This window comes from Myotis daubentonii, chromosome 21, assembly GCF_963259705.1.
Source record: "Myotis daubentonii chromosome 21, mMyoDau2.1, whole genome shotgun sequence".
NCBI classification, from domain to species: Eukaryota; Metazoa; Chordata; class Mammalia; order Chiroptera; family Vespertilionidae; genus Myotis; species Myotis daubentonii.
This window is the reverse complement of record NC_081860.1, coordinates 3,808,057-3,828,165: the sequence shown is the minus strand read 5'-3', so window position 1 is coordinate 3,828,165 and position 20,109 is coordinate 3,808,057. Positions and strand designations below refer to the sequence as shown.

At 46.3% G+C, this 20,109-nt stretch overlaps 2 protein-coding genes across 2 annotated transcripts in view; both read left to right on the top strand.

Moving 5' to 3' along the window:
• Window positions 1-10,519, top strand: part of LOC132223010 (endophilin-A3-like) — a 36,164-nt gene extending 25,645 nt beyond the window's left edge. The window contains exons 6-8 of the mRNA XM_059678405.1: window positions 2,658-2,816; window positions 8,895-8,998; window positions 10,363-10,519. Of these exons, the coding sequence (XP_059534388.1) occupies window positions 2,658-2,816; window positions 8,895-8,998; window positions 10,363-10,519 (420 nt within the window). The remainder of the gene's footprint in view (window positions 1-2,657; window positions 2,817-8,894; window positions 8,999-10,362) is intronic.
• LOC132222885 (zinc finger protein OZF-like) overlaps window positions 1-20,109 on the top strand; it is a 782,465-nt gene that overhangs the window by 25,696 nt on the left and 736,660 nt on the right. The window lies entirely within an intron of this gene.

Here is a 20,109-nt window from a genome sequence, read left to right as displayed (position 1 = left end):
TGAGCCAAACCGGTTTTGGCAATATTTTTTTCTTGAACATTGACTTAGCAGGCACTGAATAACTGCACAAATGAATAAGCGTAATGCAAATAAACCCAGTTTTCTTGTTCTCTGAAAGCGAGATATTTTCTGTTGTGAACACCAAAGAACTCAGTCCAAGACTAACGATGTGGCCACCGGCTGCTAAAATATTTGCTGCTAGTATCAGTGGAGAGAAATGGTGTGCCTGCACGTAAGCTGCATAAGGGAAATGAATGCAAAACGATGATAGTCATCAGTCATTAACAAACATTGTAGTTCGTTATTAAGAATTATCTCTAATAGGATATTGTGAAAGTTAAGTTGCGAAATTTTTATCAAAACATTTATATTGGCTGGGCCGCAAAAATATTCATTGTGGGCCACATGCGGCCCGCGGGCCACAAGTTTGACATGCTTGCTCTAGAAGATACTAGAGATTTGTGTTTTTATCATCTGCTTCTTAATAAGGATTTGACAATAGTGCCAGAAGACATATCCCTTTTTTTGGCATAGATAATTTGTTTGGAAATTATGGACATTAACAGAGCTGGTGAGGGGTCCTGTAAAGAACTTTGAAAATGGAATCTGAGTGACAATATTGTGTCCTTATGTTCCATATTAACTATCTGTCATCCATTTAATCCATCCATCCATTCATCCATTTATGTCATTATCCATCCATCCATCTACTTATTTATGTTATCATCCATCCATCCATCCATCCATCCATCCATCCATCCATCCATTTACTAGAAGCCCAATGCACAAAATTTGTGCAAGGGGCTCGGCCCTCATACCCTCAGCCAGCCCTCACAGCCCCAACTTCATCAGGAAGCTTGTCCAGACAGTCGTCTGGAATGTCAATGTCATTCGGATGGTCATTCTGCTGTTCGGTCTAATTAGCATATTAGCTCTTTATTATATAGGACTAGAGGCCCAGTGCACAAAAATTTGTGCACTCGGGTGGGGGGGGGGTCCCTCAGGCCGGCCTGTGCCCTCTTGCAGACCCCTCGGGGGATGACCACCTGTCTTAGGCCTGCTCCCCAGGGGATTGGGCCTAAGTTGGCAATCAGACATCCCTCTGGCAGCCCAGCAGCCCTCAGGGGATGTCCACTTACCAGCAGGGAGCAGACCTAAACTGTAGTCGGACATCCTTAGCGCTGCTGAGGAGGCAGGAGAGGCTCCCACCACCACCGCTGTACTGGCAGCCATCAGCCTGGCTTGTGGCTGAGCAGAACTCCGCGATGTGGGAGCGCACTGACCACCAGAGGGCAGCTCCTGCATTGAGCGTCTGCCCCCTGGTGGTCAGTGTGTGTCATAGTGACCAGTCATTCCCAGTCTTTCTGCTGTTAGGGTCAGTTTGCATATTACCCTTTTACTATATAGGATAGAGGCCTGGTGCATGGGTGGGGGCCAGCTGGTTTGCCCTGAAGGGTGTCCCGGATCAGGATGGGGGTCCCGCTGGGGTGCCTGGCCAGCCTGGGTGAGGGGCTGATGGCTGTTTGCAGCTGGTCACAACCCCTTCAGGGTGGGGGTCCCCACTGGGGTGCCTGGTCAGCCTGGATGAGGGGCTGATGGCTGTTTTCAGGCTGCCTGCAACCCCTTTAGGGTGGGGATCCCCACTGGGGTGCCTGGCCAGCCTGGATGAGGGGCTGATGGCTGTTTTTAGGCTGCCTGCAACCCCTTCAAGGTGGGGGTCCCCACTGGGGTGCCTGGCCAGTCTGGGTTAGGGGCAGAGGGCTGTTTTCAGGCTGGCCTGCAACTGAAGCTCCCAGCCTCTCCTTTTTTTCTTTTTATTCTGGGATTTATTTACCTCTATAATTGAAACTGTTGCTGTTACTGGCGCTCCCAGCTCTGAGGCCGCAGCTGGCTGAAAGCAAGTATCTGGGGTTTGTTTGGCTTCTATAATTGAAACTTTGTTGCCGTCCTGCTCGCTCCAGCTCTGAGGCCGTGGCTGGCTGAAAGCAGGTATCTGGGATTTGTTTAGCTTCTATAATTGAAACTTTGTTGCTTTTGGAGCTGTTGCTTTCGGAGCTTAGAGCAGGCCACGGCAGGCGGGGAACCTTGGCTTCCTCCATCACTGGAGCAAGCAAGCCTCCTGCTTGCTTCAGCTGCATGGCTGCCGGCCGCCATCTTTGTTGGCAGTTAATTTGCATATCTCGCTGATTAGCCAATGGGAAGCGTAGCAGAGGTACAGTTAATTACCTTTTTTGTCTTTTATTAGATAGGATGCTATCATCCATCCATCCATTTATTTATGCTATTATTCATCCATCCATCTATCCATCCATCCATCCATCCATCCATCCATCCATCCATTTATGATATCATCCCTCCATGCATCCATCCATTCATCCATTTATACTATCATCTATCCATCTATCAATCTATTCATCCATTTATGCTATCATCCATCCACCCATCCATTTGTTCATTTTGTAAATATTCCTTGATAATTTATAGTGAAAGAAGCCTCTAATAGATGCTAAGGTGCCCACCAAAAAGAAAAGTAATTGGGTCCCTGCCCCCTAAAATGTAGGCTGAGAAAAAGTAATGACCTTCCTTGTAGAGGTGCGGCAGGCCTCCCTGTGTCACTTGCCGAGATAGCAGCTCCAGGTCTGTCTCCTCTCCCTCAGCACCACCTGAAGAGGCTGGAGGGCCGCCGCCTGGACTACGATTATAAAAGGAAGCACGTCGGAAAGATCCCCGACAATGAGATCACACAAGCAATGGAAAAGTTTAAGGAGTCCAAGGACTTGGCGGAGAGGTGCATGTTTAATTTTTTAGAAAATGACGTAAGTATTGACTCCAAGGAGACCCTCCTGGGAATGGAAACATTGACTGTGTGTTTGAGGGGAAGCTCTGGGAGCCTTTGTTGTTATAAAAGTTTCCAGAAATTTCTTTTATTTATATACTGGTGGCTGGGTGCATGGATTCATGCACATTGAGAGGAAATTAATGAGAAGAAAGATTCATGCTGTACTTATGTTACTGCAAATAATTACATGTCAAAATAGTATATATAATATAGTATTATAAAATTAAAACACGCATGCGATTGGCACCAGCAAGAGCTTTATATGTATTGCGCATGCGTCAGTCAACATTTATTTTTAAATTGCCAGTGCATGTCATATGTACTGGCCAGTTGGTCGGACAGATGTACAGTCAGTCACTTAGCCTTTTATATATATAGATCTATTTAATTGAATTCGGAGGGAAAGGGAGGGAAAGAGAGAAACATCAATGATGAGAGAGAATCATAGATCAGCTGCCTCCTGCACGCCCATTACTGGGGATTGAGCCCACAACCCGGGCATGTGCCCTAACTGGAATTGAACTGTCACCTCCTGGTTCCTAGGTTGGCACTCAACCACTGATCCATGCGGCCGTGTCCAGGTATTTCATTCTAAGTGTGGTTTGGGAAACAGAGGCCACAACACACAGCTGGCTGCTCGTGGCCTGGACACAGCTGGGGGCCTCCACATGACAAGTGACTCAGCTTAGTTAACTACCTCTCCCCTGGTTGCAGGGAGCACCTACTATGTGTGTGCACAGCCCAGGTTGGAAGGGGTCCAGGGATGCATGTCTTTCCTGATGTCAGCCAGTAAGGGAGGAAGTGACTAATGACAAATGCATCTCTCCATGACATAATCTTGTATTTTAGCCACATGAGAGAGAAGAGCTGCTGATGTCCCCTCCGCCCATCCCAACCCCATAGTGTTTCAAAGAATGTTCATTTAGTCCTAGTGGGTTTGGCTCAGTGAAAAGAGTATAGGCCTGTGGACTGAAGGGTCCCAGGTTCAGGCACATACCTCGGTTGCAGGCTTGATCCCATGCCCTGGTTGGGTCGTGTGCGAAGACAAACCAATCGATGTGCCTCTCTCTGTCTCTCTCCCTCTCCCACTGTGCCACGGCAGCATGACCAAGGGTGATCCCGAGTGGGGGGTGAAAGGATTAAGGAAAGACAGACAAGAGAATGATAGCTGGGTCTCAGTGGGACGCTGCTCCCTGATGAGGAGACAACAACAGCGCCCACAAGCTGTGTCTTTATTTTATAGCAGATGCCATGAGGCAAAGTAGGGGCGTGATCACGTTGTTTACAGCATTCTCATGAGTTTCAACCTCACTCAACTACATGCACCCGAACTCTATCACAAGGCACGTGGGGCTACGTGTTTGGACCATAGGTTCAAGCTCACAACCATAGCCATTGGCTATGATTGTGCTGGGAGGGCCCTGCCCTCCAGCTGGGACTTGCACGTGGCAATGAGAGGACCCTGTCCTTTCATTAGTCCGAGACTTGAACCTGGCCAAAACACCGTAACCGTGCCCCACAGCTCCCCCTTTACTTTTGTTTTTATTTTTTTTTAAATTTTATTTATTTATTTTTTTAAAATATATTTTATTGATTTTTTTATGGAGAGGAACGGAGAGGGATAGAGAGCCAGAAACATCTATGAGAGAGAAACATCCATCAGCTGCCTCCCGCACACCCCCCACCGGGGACGTGCCCGCAACCCAGGTACATGCCCTTGACTGGAATCGAACCCGGGACCCTTCAGTCCACAGGCCGACGCTCTACCCACTGAGCCGAACCAGTTAGGGCTACTTTTGTTTTTAAACACACCTATCTACTTTATCCAAAAAGCTCTAAATAAATTATTCAACATAATCAAAACATCAAAACAAACTTCTGGTTATTAACAAAACTATAGACACAGCAATGTTTCTCGGTGGGACAAGGAGCTTCTCTGGGTCCATGGTGGTGTCGCACATACCGTTCTGGCACCCAAATTGGCTGCACTGCTCCTTCTGGAAAGACACAAACACAACCTCTTCTCCCCCTTTTTGTTTTAGTAATTGCATTTTAAGAGTTTAGCTACTAAATCCTGAAGTGTCTTCCCCAGCCTGCCTAGCCTCATACAGAGACCACTGGAATAGAGACAGAGATCCCACTCTTGTTCTTGCTTGTTTAGAAGGTGACTTGAGAGGCTTACAAGTAATAGTAAGCTTCCCGAAGGCTTGTCTTAGACCCCCATCATCCCAGTCCTGCCTGCGTTGTTCCCTCTCTGCCTCCTCCTTTTCTCCTTTTTTGGGAGGAAGCACCTTATCCAGAGGGCTTTCCCCCATAGGAATGCTAGCCCCAGGGACTGGAGGAGGTAATGGAGGTGCAGAAGGTATAAGTGGAATCGGCAGCCTCTGGTCACTTTCTCCTATTTGTCCTACATCTCCTGCCACATTCCTCCATCCCCCCTCGGGAAGGGGCTCCAAGTGGTCCCGAATCATGGACCACAAACTGAAGATAGAACTAGGAATCTTCTCTGGGCCTCCGGCTACATAGCAATCTTTAAGTTGCTTCCATACCTTTTCCCATATTTCTATATTTACCTCTCCGTCCTCAGGAAACCAAGGACAAATCTTATTTACAACATTTAACAACTCAAGGAGCTGTTGCTGTTTTACGGAACAGCCTCATGCTCTGAGCATGGCTTTAAGCACAGATATATATATATATATTTTTATCTTGTGATCCTGTATTTCGCATATTTTACACCAAGCTAATATTACCACACTTCGGCTCCCCACCTTTTTGTTTTTTGGCCTTATCTCACTTTTGCTCTTTAAGCTTACTTTCTTTTCTTTCTTTTTTCTTTTGAGCTTACCTTATGCACGCACCTTTGGAGCCTCCTTTCACCTGACCACCTTTTTTAAATTCCCCCGAACTCAGGCCTGTTCGGACGCCATTTGTGTCTCGCCATTTGTTACATCCAAAGGGGCCTGCTCGGACGTCACTTCTTACGGCCAAAACTCAGGCCCTGGTCCCAGAACTTAGTCCCTGGTCGGGCACCATTTGTGCCACGTCAGCATGACCAAGGGTGATCCCGAGTGGGGGGTGAAAGGATTAAGGAAAGACAGACAAGAGAATGATAGCTGGGTCTCGGTGGGACGCTGCTCCCTGATGAGGAGACAACGACAGCGCCCACAAGCCGTGTCTTTATTTTATAGCAGATGCCATGAGGCAAAGTAGGGGCGTGATCACGTTTACAGCATTCTCATGAGTTTCAACCTCTCTCAACTACATGCACCCGAACTCTATCACAAGGCACGTGGGGCTATGTGTTTGGACCACAGGTTCAAGCTCACAACCACAGCCGTTGGCTATAATTGTGCTGGGAGGGCCCTGCCCTCCAGCTGGGACTTGCACGTGGCAATGAGAGGACCCTGTCCTTTCATTAGTCCGAAGCTTGAACCTGACCAAAACACCATAACCGCTCCCCACATCCCACTTTCTAAAAACCAATAGAAGAAATACCCTCACGTGAGGATTCAAAACAACAAAACAAAAAGAATGTTCAATTCAAAACAACAAAACAAAAAGAATGTTCATTTAGTTCTCTTCCACGATTCCTTTTCACGTACTGCAGTGCCATGCATATTGTGAAGTGGGTGTTAAAATAGAAGTTCGCTTTCCTGAGGACAGAGGTGGCAGTCTAGAGCGCCAGCCTGCAGACTGAAGGGTCCCGGGTTCGAGTCTGGTCAAGGGCACATACCTGGGTTGTGTGTTCAATCCCCAGTAGGGGGCATGTAGAAGGCAGCCGATACAAGATTCTTTCTCATCATTGATGTTTCTCTCTCTCCCTCTCCCTTCCTCTCTGAAATCAATAAAAATATATTAAAATAAAAAGTATGTGTCAGAGCCAAAGAGGTGAAACTGAAGAAATCCATAGGATTTCACAGGGTCCAGGCTGTCTATGTTTTGTCTATTGGGTTTTGACCTTGAGGCCCAGCATGTGCTCTTGCCCCACAGACTTGGCATACGCATGTGGTGCAGTTTCCTTGTTCCCATGTGCATCCTGGTGTGTCTGAGTTGCCCTGGGAATCCGTGGTTGAAATGGTCTAAGTGGGTAAGGAAAGTGAACACAAAGCAGAGAAAGCGTGGTGTGTGACACCAAATGGAGCCACTTTGTAATGTATTTTTTATTTTATTTTAACTTAAAAAAATATATATTTTATTGATTTTCCACAGAAAGGAAGGGAAAGGGAGAGAGTTAGAGACATCGATGAGAGAGAGACATAGATCAGTCGCCTCCTGCACACCTCCCACTGGGTAGGTGTCTGTAACCAAGGTGTATGTCCTTGACCGGAATCGAACCTGGGACCTTTCAGTACGCAGGCCGACGCTCTATCCACTGAGCAAAACTGCTTAGGGCTGTAATGTACTTTTTATTGATTTCAGAGAAGAAGGGAGAGGGAGAGAGAGAAACATCAGTGATGAGAGGAAATCATGGATCGGCTGCCTCCTACATGGCCCCCTACTGGGGATTGAACCCGGGACCCTTCACTCTGCAGGCTGGCACTCTATCCACTGAGCCAAACTGGCCAGGGCACAAATGGAGCCACTTTGGATCTCTGAGGCAGACCTGTCCTGGTGGGTGTTGCGGGGTGAGTCACAGGGCCAGCTTTGCCCACAGCCAATGAGCAAGGGGACTAAGGAAGTGATGCAGAGGCTCTGGGGAGCTGAGGAAGGGGGTGGGGTTTTATCTTGTTTTGTGTCTTTGTTTGGATTTGGAGTGTGTGGGATTGTGCTGGGAGCCCCCAGCACCTCCAGCCAGTGAGCTTGCCTCTGTGGCCCCCAGAAATGAGCTCAGTGAGCCCCTCTTTTCCATGGCAGCACCTCGGACAGGTGGGGAACCTGGGCAGCTGGCGGGCCTGCTTTGAGACTCCTCTCCCCCAAATGATGCATTTCCAGGGCTTCCTTGGGGGACATGACCTTTTGATTTTTTTTTAACCTTTTGCTTTTTTAAAATATATTTATATTTTTATTGATTTCAGAGAGGAAGGGAGAAGGAGAGAAACATCAATGATGAGAGAGAATCATGGATCGGCTGCCTCCTGCACGCCCCATACTGGGGAGCAAGCCCACACCCCAGGCATGTGCCTTGACTGGGAATTGGACCCTGACCTCCTGGTTCCTAGGTCAAGGCTCAACCACTGAGCCATGCCGGCTGGGCTGATGTGATCTTTTTGTGTGTCCATTGATGTTTGGTCACAGCTTCCACAAATGTGTGGATGGTGGGAAAGAGAGATGCCACTATCTTTAGAATTTATTCCTTTCAGCTGTTTGTCTTAGGGAAGGCTGTCATAGCGGCAAGAACCTACATGAGGCGCTGCACTAGGTCCCTCTTGTCTGAGAAGAGCAGGATGTACTTAGTCTCCTGACTGGACTTAAGTAGAAAGGACACAAAGAGACACTTTAGTAAGGGAACCGTTCATTCGCTCAGTGTTGGTTTCCCTTGTCATAGAAAAAGCTTGATCTCTGTTTCATTATTTTATTTTATTTTATTTATTTGTTCATTTTTGGTTAATCCTCGCCCAAGAATATTTCCCATTGATTTTTAGAGAGAGTGAAAGCGAGAGGGAGAGACGGAGAGAAACATCCATGTGAGAGAAACATCAATTGGTTGCCTCTTGCAGGAGCACCAACCTGGGCCCGGCCAGGGAGGAGCCTGCAACCAAGGCACGTGCCCTTGACCAGAATCCAACCCGGGACCCTTTGGTCCCCAGGCTGATGCTCTCAGATTGATGAACTTTATAGCATAAAAGAAAATCTCCCGAGAATATCCTCTCCGTGGGCTAATCGGCGTTTGATTGAGTTAAAGCACATTTATAATCAGAACTCAATGTGCACATGTGCGGCTGGCATCACTAGCTCTATGCACCTGGACCTGCGTGATGATCACCTGCTCCTTGTGATATTAAATGAGCCGAGGCTGATGCGGCTTCCCTGCAAGGCCTGGTCCCTGGGCTCATGTCCTGCCTCCGGCTCCCACGGGCTCTGGCCGCCAGGGATAACGTCGCCTTCCCTGCAGGTAGAGCAAGTTGGCCAGTTGGCGCTGTTTATCCAGGCGGCTCTAGAGTATCACCAGCAGTCGGCCAACATCCTGCAGCCACTGCAGAGGAAGCTGAGGATGCGGTAAGAGCCTCCCGCCCCCAGCTGTTCTGATGTGGGATCAGAACCAGTGGGAACCACTCTCTCTGGCTCTCTGATTCTCCAACTCCCCCATCCCATTGTCCCATTCTTTTTTTAATATATTGTTATTGATTTCAGAAAGGAAGGGAGAGGGAGAGAGAGAGAAATATCAATGATGAGTGGAATCTTGGACTGGCTGCCTCCTGCACGCCCCCCACTGGGGATGGAGCCTGTAACCTAGGCATTTGCCTGACCGCCTGGTTCATAGTCGATGCTCAACTGCTGAGCCACGCCGGCCTGCCTGCTCTAGACCTTTTTTGAAAATGAGTGATATCCAATGGAGTATGCACGGTAACCCTGTGCATTAAAGTGAGGGGTGAACAAAAAAACCTACCCTATTGTTTGGCATGGGTTGGATAACAGAAAATTGTCTTATACAGGACTAGGATAATGAATAAATGTTCAAGGGTTTTGGCATATATCAACGCCCTTCTGACAAAGGGAAAAGTGGTGCCCGTTCAGCAAGGTGTCCCCTCTGTAGTCCGTGGTCACTGGGAGCTCACGGGGGCAGCATTTCATTTTCTGTCTCTGTTTCCGGGAGAAAAAGAGACAGAAAATGAAAGCCCCTCCCACTGACAGGATCCTGCTGGTCACTCAGGAGTTAAGCGCCTCCCACTGACAGGGTCCTGTTGGTCACTCAGGAGTTAAGCCCCTCCCACTGACAGTATCCTGTTGGTCACTCAGGAGTTAAGCGCCTCCCACTGACAGGGTCCTGTTGGTCACTCAGGAGTTAAGCCCCTCCCACTGACAGTATCCTGCTGGTCACTCAGGAGTTAAGCGCCTCCCACTGACAGGGTCCCGTTGGTCACTCAGGAGTTAAGCCCCTCCCACTGACAGTATCCTGTTGGTCACTCAGGAGTTAAGCGCCTCCCACTGACAGGGTCCCGTTGGTCACTCAGGAGTTAAGCCCCTCCCACTGACAGGGTCCTGCTGGTCACACAGGCATTACGCCCCTCCCTTATGAGCTAAGCTCCTCCCACATGACCTAAGCCCCTTCCACTGACAGGATCCTCTTAGTCACAAAGAAGGTAAGCCCTTCCCACTGGCAGGGTCCCGCTGGAGCTTAACTCCCGGGTGACCACTGCCCACTGCCAAGACCAACTTCGCAATAGACGCTTTTCCAACACCTGGTTGAACAGCAACATCTCGGAACATCTCGGGGTGTCACCTCTAGCACTTTGGGCTACTCCAGAGTCAGGATGTAAAAGTCACACCCCTCAGTGTGTAGGCTCCTCAAGGCAGAACCAGGGTGTGTGGGAGGCTATTTGGCTTCAGCCGACACATCTTCCTACATGTGTGTGTTACAGAATCGCGGCTGCCTCCTCTCTGGGCGGAAATGACTTCATGCCGCAGCCCCTGAAAAAGTGTCCCAAAGCACTCGACCTGACCACCACCTCCTCAGCCAAGTCCAGAGGTGAGATGCCCGCGCTGGGGCCAGGTGCGCCCTGCGGGAGGTTCTGCTAGAAGCCTGTGCTCACTGCGTGTAGCCCGTGCTCACCCTCTGCCATTGAAGGCACTGACACCCCGAATTTCCTTCTTCCCCACCCCTCCCACCATCCCTGGGAATGCCCCTTACCCTGTTTCCTAGGTTCAGGTACTTATGTCAATTTTTAAAAACCTGAAGCAGGGCCCTGGCCAGTTTGGCTCAGTGCATAGAACATCAGTCTGCAAACTGAAGGGTCCCAGGTTCGATTCCAGTCAAGGGCAGGTACCTCAGTTGCCTTGGTCATCTGTAAGACTCACTGGGCATGGGTTAGAGCAGTGGTTCTCAACCTTAGCTGCACATTAGAATCACCTGGGAATCTTTTTAAAATCCTGATTTCTGGGCCCCATCCTCTGGAAATTTTGTTTCTTTGTTATGGGGTGGGACCACAACATGTAACAAAGAAACAGAATTTCTGGAGGATGAGGCCCAGAAATCAGGATTTTTAAAAGATTCCCAGGTGATTCTAATGTGCAGCCAAGGTTGAGAACCACTGGGTTAGAGGGACACAAGCTATGAGACTTGAGTTATGAAGGCTGGGACTCATGAAGGGACATCAAGTGCAGCACCAATGAAGGTGGGCTCTGGATATCTGTGAGCTGATGTGGTTTCATTAGGTGAGGTTGAAGTAAAAACCAATCAGGGAGGGAGGGCTTTGGAGCAGGATGCAAGGCTGCCTCTATGAGTGTGGACTGTCAGAGTTGGGGTAGTACTTCATCCAGTTTGAATTTGCCAGGCATTCATTCTCTGAGCCACACATGCTGAGTAATGAGTAGGAGGTCAAGGAGATGGTTATGGTGGTTGGGGCTGTTGGAGTGCAGGTGCAAGAGAGGTGTGGTAGAAAGACTGATGTGCAGTTGGAGAGCATATGCTAATTCATGGTCACAGGGCCCTGAAATTGACTTAAGAGTGAATGAAAGGTGAATTCATTTTTGGTGGTGACTGGATGTTAATATGTGGAATTTTAGTGTAATTGTCTGAAAAGAGGTGTATTGTCATGCTACATGCTATGTCCAGAGCTTAGGTGTTACGTATGTGCACACCTGTCAGTTGTTGAGGGCAGATACAGTGATCACTAGGAACACGATAGCATACATCAGTGTCTCCTGGGCTTGAAAATCCTTACTAGTATAGGGAAGGCAGCGGGAAGGAGAGAACACATTATAAAGTGGTGAGTTAGAATTTTGGAAAAGAAGGTAATTAGGAAAAATCCTGGCCACAACAAGGCATATTGGTGTTATTTTTGAAATTGTAACTCTGGGAAAGAGGCTGTGAGAGGAGTGTGTTTTGAAGAATTATGTGCCTGTTAGTGAAAGGTGATGGACTCAGCATCCTAGGCTTGAGTTCCAAAGAGTGAAGTGTGATCCCATACTTTTCTGGGACTTGGAGGGATATTCTGGGGCACTACATGGGGAATGCCTGTTAAGACCAGTGTCAAATCAATCACACACTCTTTATGGCCAACATTTCTCCCTCAGCTGTATTGAGAAGAGGCTGTGTGACCTACATGTGAGGCCCAGGATTCAGATACCTTTTATTTGCTCATCAAACTTTATTGTTGTGGGTAGATGTGGTATCAGTTGGCATTTGATTGGACTAAGGCGTGGTACTACTCTGATAAAGGTAGTAGAGGGGAAGGATGGATTGGATGTGTAGGGTGGGCAGTATGATGAACAGAAAATCATAGGAGAGTTGCTGATCATGGGCTGAACTGCCCCCATTATAACAGGATATGAATTTTGATAATGTGGCCATTGCCTTCTCTCCGAAGGAATGGGGTCTCCTTGATGAGGATCAGAGACATCTATACTGCAATGTGATGCTGTAAGTGTTTGCACTTGTAGGTAAGATTTTCACATTTTCTAGTGTCCTGATGTGGTGGCCCCTCTTCCTTTATTTTCCAGACATAACTTTCTTTATTCCACAGCCAAACCATGGGCTCTCTGTAGATACATGTGCTGAGCTGTGTGGAGAGCCCTGAACAATGGACTCACCAAACACCCCTAACACCCATTGCCTCAGAGAGTGCAGGAAGTGTGTGGAAGTCATGAGTCTTGCAGACAGTTTAAAGGGACCCACCTTAACTTCCTCTTCCTGGGGGAGTGACTATGTCCAGATTCATGGCTTCCACTTCTGTACCCTTCCTCCCGCTAAGGGTCATTGGTGACTGCCTGAGCCTGGTTATGGTCTTCATTTAAACGAACCATGGGCGATTATTGTGATATTCTCCTTCCATTATTTGTAGTATTCTCTTCCCTGAATACTATTGCATGCTGAGCTGCTTGGGCCAGTGCTGGCTGCTCACCTCTGGTGTCTTTCATTAATTCTTTGAATATTTAGGTTTTACATACTTGTACCTCAGAAAGTGCAGGGAGAACACTGGTTTCTTTTACAGGGTGAACATGCAGCATGATTTCAGAGGAGATCTGGCCCTGTTGAGTGGCAATTGGGAAAAGTATGACATAAGGGCTGTGTTCAGATCATACAAGGGACCTGCTAATTTCCATCAATGTTTTGGTGCAAGTGCCACTGGCAGCAGCTCATTTCTACCTTTTCTATCCCATACATGAAACTTTGCTGACTAGTCATTTCATCTGTGACTTCCTGGCTTTTGGCTACCTTTACTTTCTGGCCTTTTTGCATCACCTGGCCCCTGCAAGGCTTTCTCTGCTGCAGTATTCTCCAACATTGACCTGTGCATGTGTTATGAGATGTGCATACTTGCTTAAGTAGACCTCATACACAAGCTATTCATTTATTAAATTTTACTTGGGATAAGGTGTACCCAACATTCTATACAGCTTGCCCATGTTACCAGCAGACAAGCTCTGCTGAATGCTGATAGCAGAAGAATGAGCAGGTGATCCCTTTTCTGTTCCATGTGGTGCTTGCCATGCTTGTGTCATATTTCATTTGAGTTCTACCTTGTTCTTGATCTTCAGTAGCCAGAACTTCATCAGCATCCTATAAACCCTTTCTGGAAATCTTTTATTTTCAGCCATTTGCATGAAGCCAAGGTAATATGTACAACACACTTTTGTAATGGGACATCCCTGTGTCACTGGTCAACATTTATTTCTTCACCATATTTCTGTTTCAGGATGTTGGCATAAAATGTATGATGAAGAGGCCTCTTCTGATGAGAGTGTATCTGTACAAGTGGGAGCAAAATTCATGGCTTCTAAGACAGCTCCACCAGCCCAGACGACCCATCTCTGTAAGCGGTGTTTCTCAGTTTTAAAAGATATTCTGGACCTGACTGAGTCACAAGCAGCATACTTTGAACAGAAAGCCTTCTTTAGTGACACATGTGTTAGAGGTTCAGTTTCCATGTAAACCATCACCAGCAACAGAGGGATGTCAGTGGAGACAAGTCCTGGAAAGAAGCTATGGACAGGGCCTTGTTTGTGAGCAGGTGCACCTTCTACATCTTAGGGGTGCCTTCAACCACTAGTGAGCCTAGGAAAGACTTCTCAGCCATTTCAGGCCTGTTGCAGCCCCAGGCACCTCTTAGCACAGGAAGCCTCACACAGTGGTAGTGAGTTTTCACAGAAATTCTCAGTGGAAAATTACTAATCACCAGTAAGGCAAACGTAAAAATGCTGCAAGCTACAGACATAAATTTGTTCAACACCAGGATGTCTGCTCTGGTGAAGTGAAATATGAGTATAAGAATATGGAAGAGGTTTTAGGTGTAACATTAACCTCAATCGACATAGGAGAGTTCACAGTGGAAAAAATTCCTGTGAGTGTGATGATTGTAGAAAGCCTTTTCATCAAAGTTCTTCTCTCACTGAACACCATAGAATTCATACTGTTGAAAAACCTTTTGAAGTTAGTGAATGTGGGAAATCATTTAGGCATAAGAATCTCCTCTTTACCCAAAAGAAAGTCCACACTGGAAAAAAGCCATATGAGTGTACTGATAGCAGTAAGTCATTAAGCATAAGCTGTAATCTCATTGAACTTCAAGAAGTTCATTCTAGAGGAAAACCTTATGAGTGTAGTGAATGTGGAAAATCTTTTAGGTACAATAGTCAACTCCTTAACCCCAAAAGAGTTCACACTAGTGATAAGCCGTATCAATGTAGTGAATGTGGGAAGTCTTTCAGTCAAAATTGTAACCTCATTCAACACCACAGAGTTCACACTGGAGAAAAGCCATATGACTGCAGTTATTGTGGGAAGTTATTTAAGCAAATCACTACTCTCACTGAGCATCAGAGAGTTCACAGTGGAGAAAAGTCATATCAATGTACTGATTGTGGGAAGTCCTTCAGATATAGGTCTAACCTCAACCAACACCATAGAGTTCACACTGGAGAAAAACCATATGAGTGTAGTGAATGTGGAAAGTCTTTCATGTACAATAGTAAACTCCTTAACCACAAAAGATTTTATACTGTTGAAAAGCCGTATGAATGTGGTGACTCTGGGAAATCTTTTAGTTACAGTACTCAACTCCTTAACCGCAAAAGAATTCACATTGGTGAAAAGCCGTATCAGTGTAGTGATTGTGGGGAGTTCTTCAGTCAAAATTGTAACCTCATTCAACACCACAGAGTTCACACTGGAGAAAAGCCATATGAGTGATATATGTGGGAAATATTTTATCCACAAACATATCCTGGTTAGACATCTGAAAATTCACAATGCAGAAAAGCCTTAAATGTCCAGAGAATATTTTATGAAGGAGATACTTTGGGACTTTCTTACCTGAATATCATCTCCTTTTATAGAAACTCTAGAGGCCTGATGCACGAAATTCATGCAGGGCGGGGGCGTCCCCTCAGCCCAGCCTGCACCCTCTCCAATCCAGGACCCCTTGGGGGATGTCCAACTGCTGGTTTATCCTGGACCGCTGGCTCCTAAGTGCACGCCTGCCTTCCTGGTTGCCCCCACCACTGGCCTGATTGCCCCTCACTGCCTCTGTGTGCCAGCCTGTCGCCCCTAAATGTCCCCTGCTGCTGGCCTGGTCAGCTGCACAACTACCCCCCCCCCCCCGCTGGCCTAGTTGCCCCTCAGTGCCCCCCTTGCCAGCCTAATCGCCCTAACTGCACCCCCTGCCGGCCTGGTTGCCCCAATGCCCCCCCCCCCGCCAGCCAGGTCACCCTCACCCCCGCTGGCCTGGTTGCCCCACGCAGCCTGCTGTTCAGTCATTTAGTTGTCCCTCACTAACCTCCCCTGCCGCCCTGGTTGCCCCACACAGCCTGCTGTTCAGTCATTTAGTTGTCCCTCACTAACCTCCCCTGCTGCCCTGGTTGCCCCACGCAGCCTGCTGTTCAGTCATTTGGTTGTCCCTCACTAACCCTCCTGCTGGCCTGGTTGTAGACAGCCATTTTGTGAGGGCACGAGGGTTAATTTGCATATCTCTATATTATATAGGACTAGAGGCCCAGTGCACGAAATTTTTACACAGGAGGGTGTCCCTCAGGCCGGCCTGCACCCTCTCCAATCTGGGACATCCCTCTTATAATCTGGGACTTCTGACTCCTAACCGCTCGCCTGCCTGCCTGCCTAATTGCTCCTAACCACTTCTGCCTGCCAGCCTGATCACCCACTAACTGCTTCCCTGCCCGCCTGATCTTACCCCCAGCTGCCCTCCCCTGCCAGCCTGGTTGTCCCCAACTGCCCTCCTCTACCAGCCTGATGGCCGCTAACTGCCCTCCCCTGCTGGCCTGGTTGCCCCCAACTGCCCTCCTCTGCCAGCCTGATGGCCCCCAACTGCCCTCACCTGCTGGCCCGGTTGCCTCCAAATGCCCTCCCCTGTAGGCCCATTCGCCCTCAACTGCCCTCCCCTACTGGCTTGATCGCCCACCCCTGCCAGCCATCTTGTGGCTGCCATCCTGTGAGGGCAGCCATCTTGTGGCGGCCGTCTTGTGGCCATCTTGTGATGACGTGAGGGCATCGTGTGAGGGCATGAGGACCACCTAGGCTTTTATTAGTATATAGACTGGTACACTCTTAGAGATTCCTCATAAGTTTCAGGTATAAGTGAGACTTTAAGAATCTTCATTTCCCAACCTGCCCATACTTCATACCCCATTAATATCACTGTGAATATTTTTGGCTGAATCAATTTCACTTCTATGACCTGAAGGATGTGCATCAGTCAATCATCTGTGTTCTCAGGAGAAATAACTTTGGTGTTCTTACGTGTGCTTGAGGAAATAATTACTCTGAGCTCTTAGTAGTATCTTCATTCCTTTATCTCTCACTAGGGAATGCACATGACGCAGGGTTTTTTCAGAGCACCTGTCCTCAGCTAAGAAGTCCTATCTCTGTCAGGGACTATGTGGTTCTCACATATGCTGTGATGAATTGTGTCAGGTTCTAATTCATCAACCTGCATACTGCTTGCTGTCCTCTGCTCTAGTATGTTTTTGTAAAGGTATTTTTTCTTTTATACCTGTAATTTTTGGTTCTATTCACTGCCTGGGATGATTTGAAAGGAAAGTTTTGAACTGTCAGCATGGAGAGGTAAATGGATATGGTCGGTTACCAAACTTTGTGTGCTTTGGAAGAAACAGCATGATTGCAGAAAATCACTGTTTGTTCAATATTGACTTATTTTGTATTGCTGACCTAGGCCTTATAAGTAAGTGTAGTTGACTTTGTGGTTTTAATTTGAAGTTTGGTGCCTCTACTATTGGTGAGATCAATGCTCACCACAAAGAGGAGGTCTTTGTTGTGCTTGTACAAAAAAATATCTCTGTTCACAGTATGTATTATTTAAGTTTCAGCAATGTTTAGAGAACTACTCTGTACGAGCTCCAAAGAGGCCATGTGCCATGATATATGAAATTTCGTAGGTTTTTGTCATTTGTTGTGAAACTCTGAGGTGGAATTAGTATTAGGGACAGAAATACCGCTTTCATAGTCATGGGAGAGAGTGCAGTTAACTAAGATGAAAAGTGTCTCTTCTGGCCGTAAATCCAGAATTATTCTGGGGCCTGAGCTTGTATGATCATTTAGGACATTCTGAGGACCCCCGTACCTATTTCCTGCAGTGGAAGTCACTGGCAGACAAAAAATTATAATGGGTGTATGGATTCTCTTTACCCCGCTAGAGTGTTCAAGTCAAGGCTGTTACTCAACAGACAAGAACTAAAAGTTAGAGAAAGGATAATACTATAATCAGTTCCAAGAGCATAGAAAGTTGAGAATGAGGGGAAATCAGTGCTGTAGAGCAGTACGCACATTATAGCACACTCTTGGAAACCAGTTTGAATTCGCTGCACAGCTCTAAGCTGGACCATATAGTTAGAAAACAGGTGGAAATCAATTCTCAACATAGGGAAAGATTATAGAAAGGTGTTTGATAATGAGGGGAAATCAGTGCAAAAGAGCAGAAAGCATACTTTAGCACAGTGTTAGACACTACTGTGAATTCACTGAATAGCAGCTCTAAACTGTACAATATAGTTAGAAAACAGGTGGAAATCACTTCTAATCAGGAAAGAGTGTAGACAACAGGTGTTTAACAATGAGGGGAAATCAGTGCTAAAGAGCAGAAAGCACACTATAGCAGTGTTAGAAACTACTGGGAATTCACTGAAAAGCCGTACTAAATTGTACAAAATACTTGCAAAACAGGTGGAAATTGCTTCTAAACTTCAGAAAAGAGTGCAGAAAGCTGTTTGTACAATGAGGGAAAATCCCCAGTAAAGAGCAGGAAGCACACTATACCACAGTCTTAGAAACCACTAGGAATTCACTGAACAGCAGCAGTAAACTGTACAAAATAGTTGGAAAACATGTGGAAATCACTTCTAAATGTGAGGAATGAGTACAGAAAGGTGTTTGTACAATGCGGGGAAATCGTGAAATAGAGCAGTAAATACACTAAAGCACAGTGTTAGAAACCACTGAGAATTCACAGAAAAACAGCAGTAAACTGTACGACATATTTGGAAAACAGTTGTAAATTACTTCTCAATGTGAGGAAAGAGTAAAGAAAGGTGTTTGTATAAGGAGGGCAAATCCCTTAAATAAAGCAGCAAGCACATTATAGCACAATGTTAGCAACCACTAGGAATTCACTGAAAAGCTGCTCTAAATTATACCAAATAGTTAGAAAGCACGTGAAGATTACTTTTTTTAACTTTTATTTATTTATTTAATTTCTTTATTAAGATATTACATGTGTCCTCATCCCCCCAAACCCCCACAACCCCCCCTCATACCCTCATACCCCTGTTTGTGTCCATTGGTTAGGCTTATATGCATGCGTATAAGTCCTTTGGTTGATCTCTCCCCCTTACCCACACCCTCCCCTACCTTCCCTCTGAGGTTTGACAGTCTGATCGATGCTTCTCTGTCTCTAGATCTGTTTTTGTATATCAGTTTATGTTGTTCATTATATTCCATAAATGAGTGAGATCATGTGATATTTATCCTTCTCTGACTGGCTTATTTCACTCAGCATAATGCTCTCCAGTTCCATCCTAGCTCTTGCAAATGGTAAGAATTCCTTTTTTTACTGCAGCGTAGTATTCCATTGTGTAGACGTATTACAGTTTTCTAATCCACTCATCTGCTGATGGGCACTTAGGCTGTTTCCAAATCTTAGCTATGGTGAATTGTGCTGCTATGAACATAGGGATGCATATATCCTTTCTGATTTGTGTTTCTAGTTTCTTGGGATATATTACTAGAAGTGGGATCACAGGGTCAAATTTGAGTTCCATTTTTAGTTTTTTGAGGAAACTCCATACTGTCTTCCATAGTGGCTGCACCAGTCTGCATTCCCACCAGCAGTGCACGAGGGTTCCTTTTTCTCCGCATCCTGGCCAACACTTGTCGTCTGTTGATTTGTTGATGATAGCCATTCTGACAGGTGTGAGATGGTACCACATTGTCATTTTGATTTGCATCTCTCAGATAATTAGTGACTTTGAGCATGTTTTCATATGTCTCTTGGCCTTCCTTCTTTCTTCTTTCAAAAAGTATCTATTTAGGTCTGTTGCCCATGTTTTGATTGGATTGTTTTTGTTAAGTTGTATGAGTTCCCTGTAAATGTTGGAGATTAAACCCTTATCGGTGATAACATTGGCAAATATGTTCTTCCATGCAGTGGGCTTTCTTGTTGTTTTGTTGATGGTTTCCTTTGCTGTGCAAAAGCTTTTTATTTTGATGTAGTCCCATTTGTTTGTTTTTTTTCTCTTTAGTTTCCATTGCCCTAGGAGCAGTGTCAGTGAAGAAATTCCTCCAGCATATGTCTGAGATTTTGCTGCCTGTAGATTCCTCTAGTATTTTTATGGTTTCCCGTCTTATGTTTAAGTCCTTTATCCATTTTGAGGTTTGTGTGTGTGTGTGTGTGTGTGTGTGTGTGTGTGTGTGTGTGTGTGTATGGTGTAAGTTGGTGGTCAAGTTTCATTTTACTTGCATGTATCTGTCCAATTTTCCAAACACCATTTATTGAAGAGACTGTCTTGACACCATTGTATGTTCATGCCTTCTTTGTTGAGTATTAATTGGGCATAGTGGTTTGGGTCAATTTCTGGGTTCTCTATTCTATTCCATTGGTCTATATGTCTGTTCCTGTGCCAGTACCAGGCTGTTTTGAGAA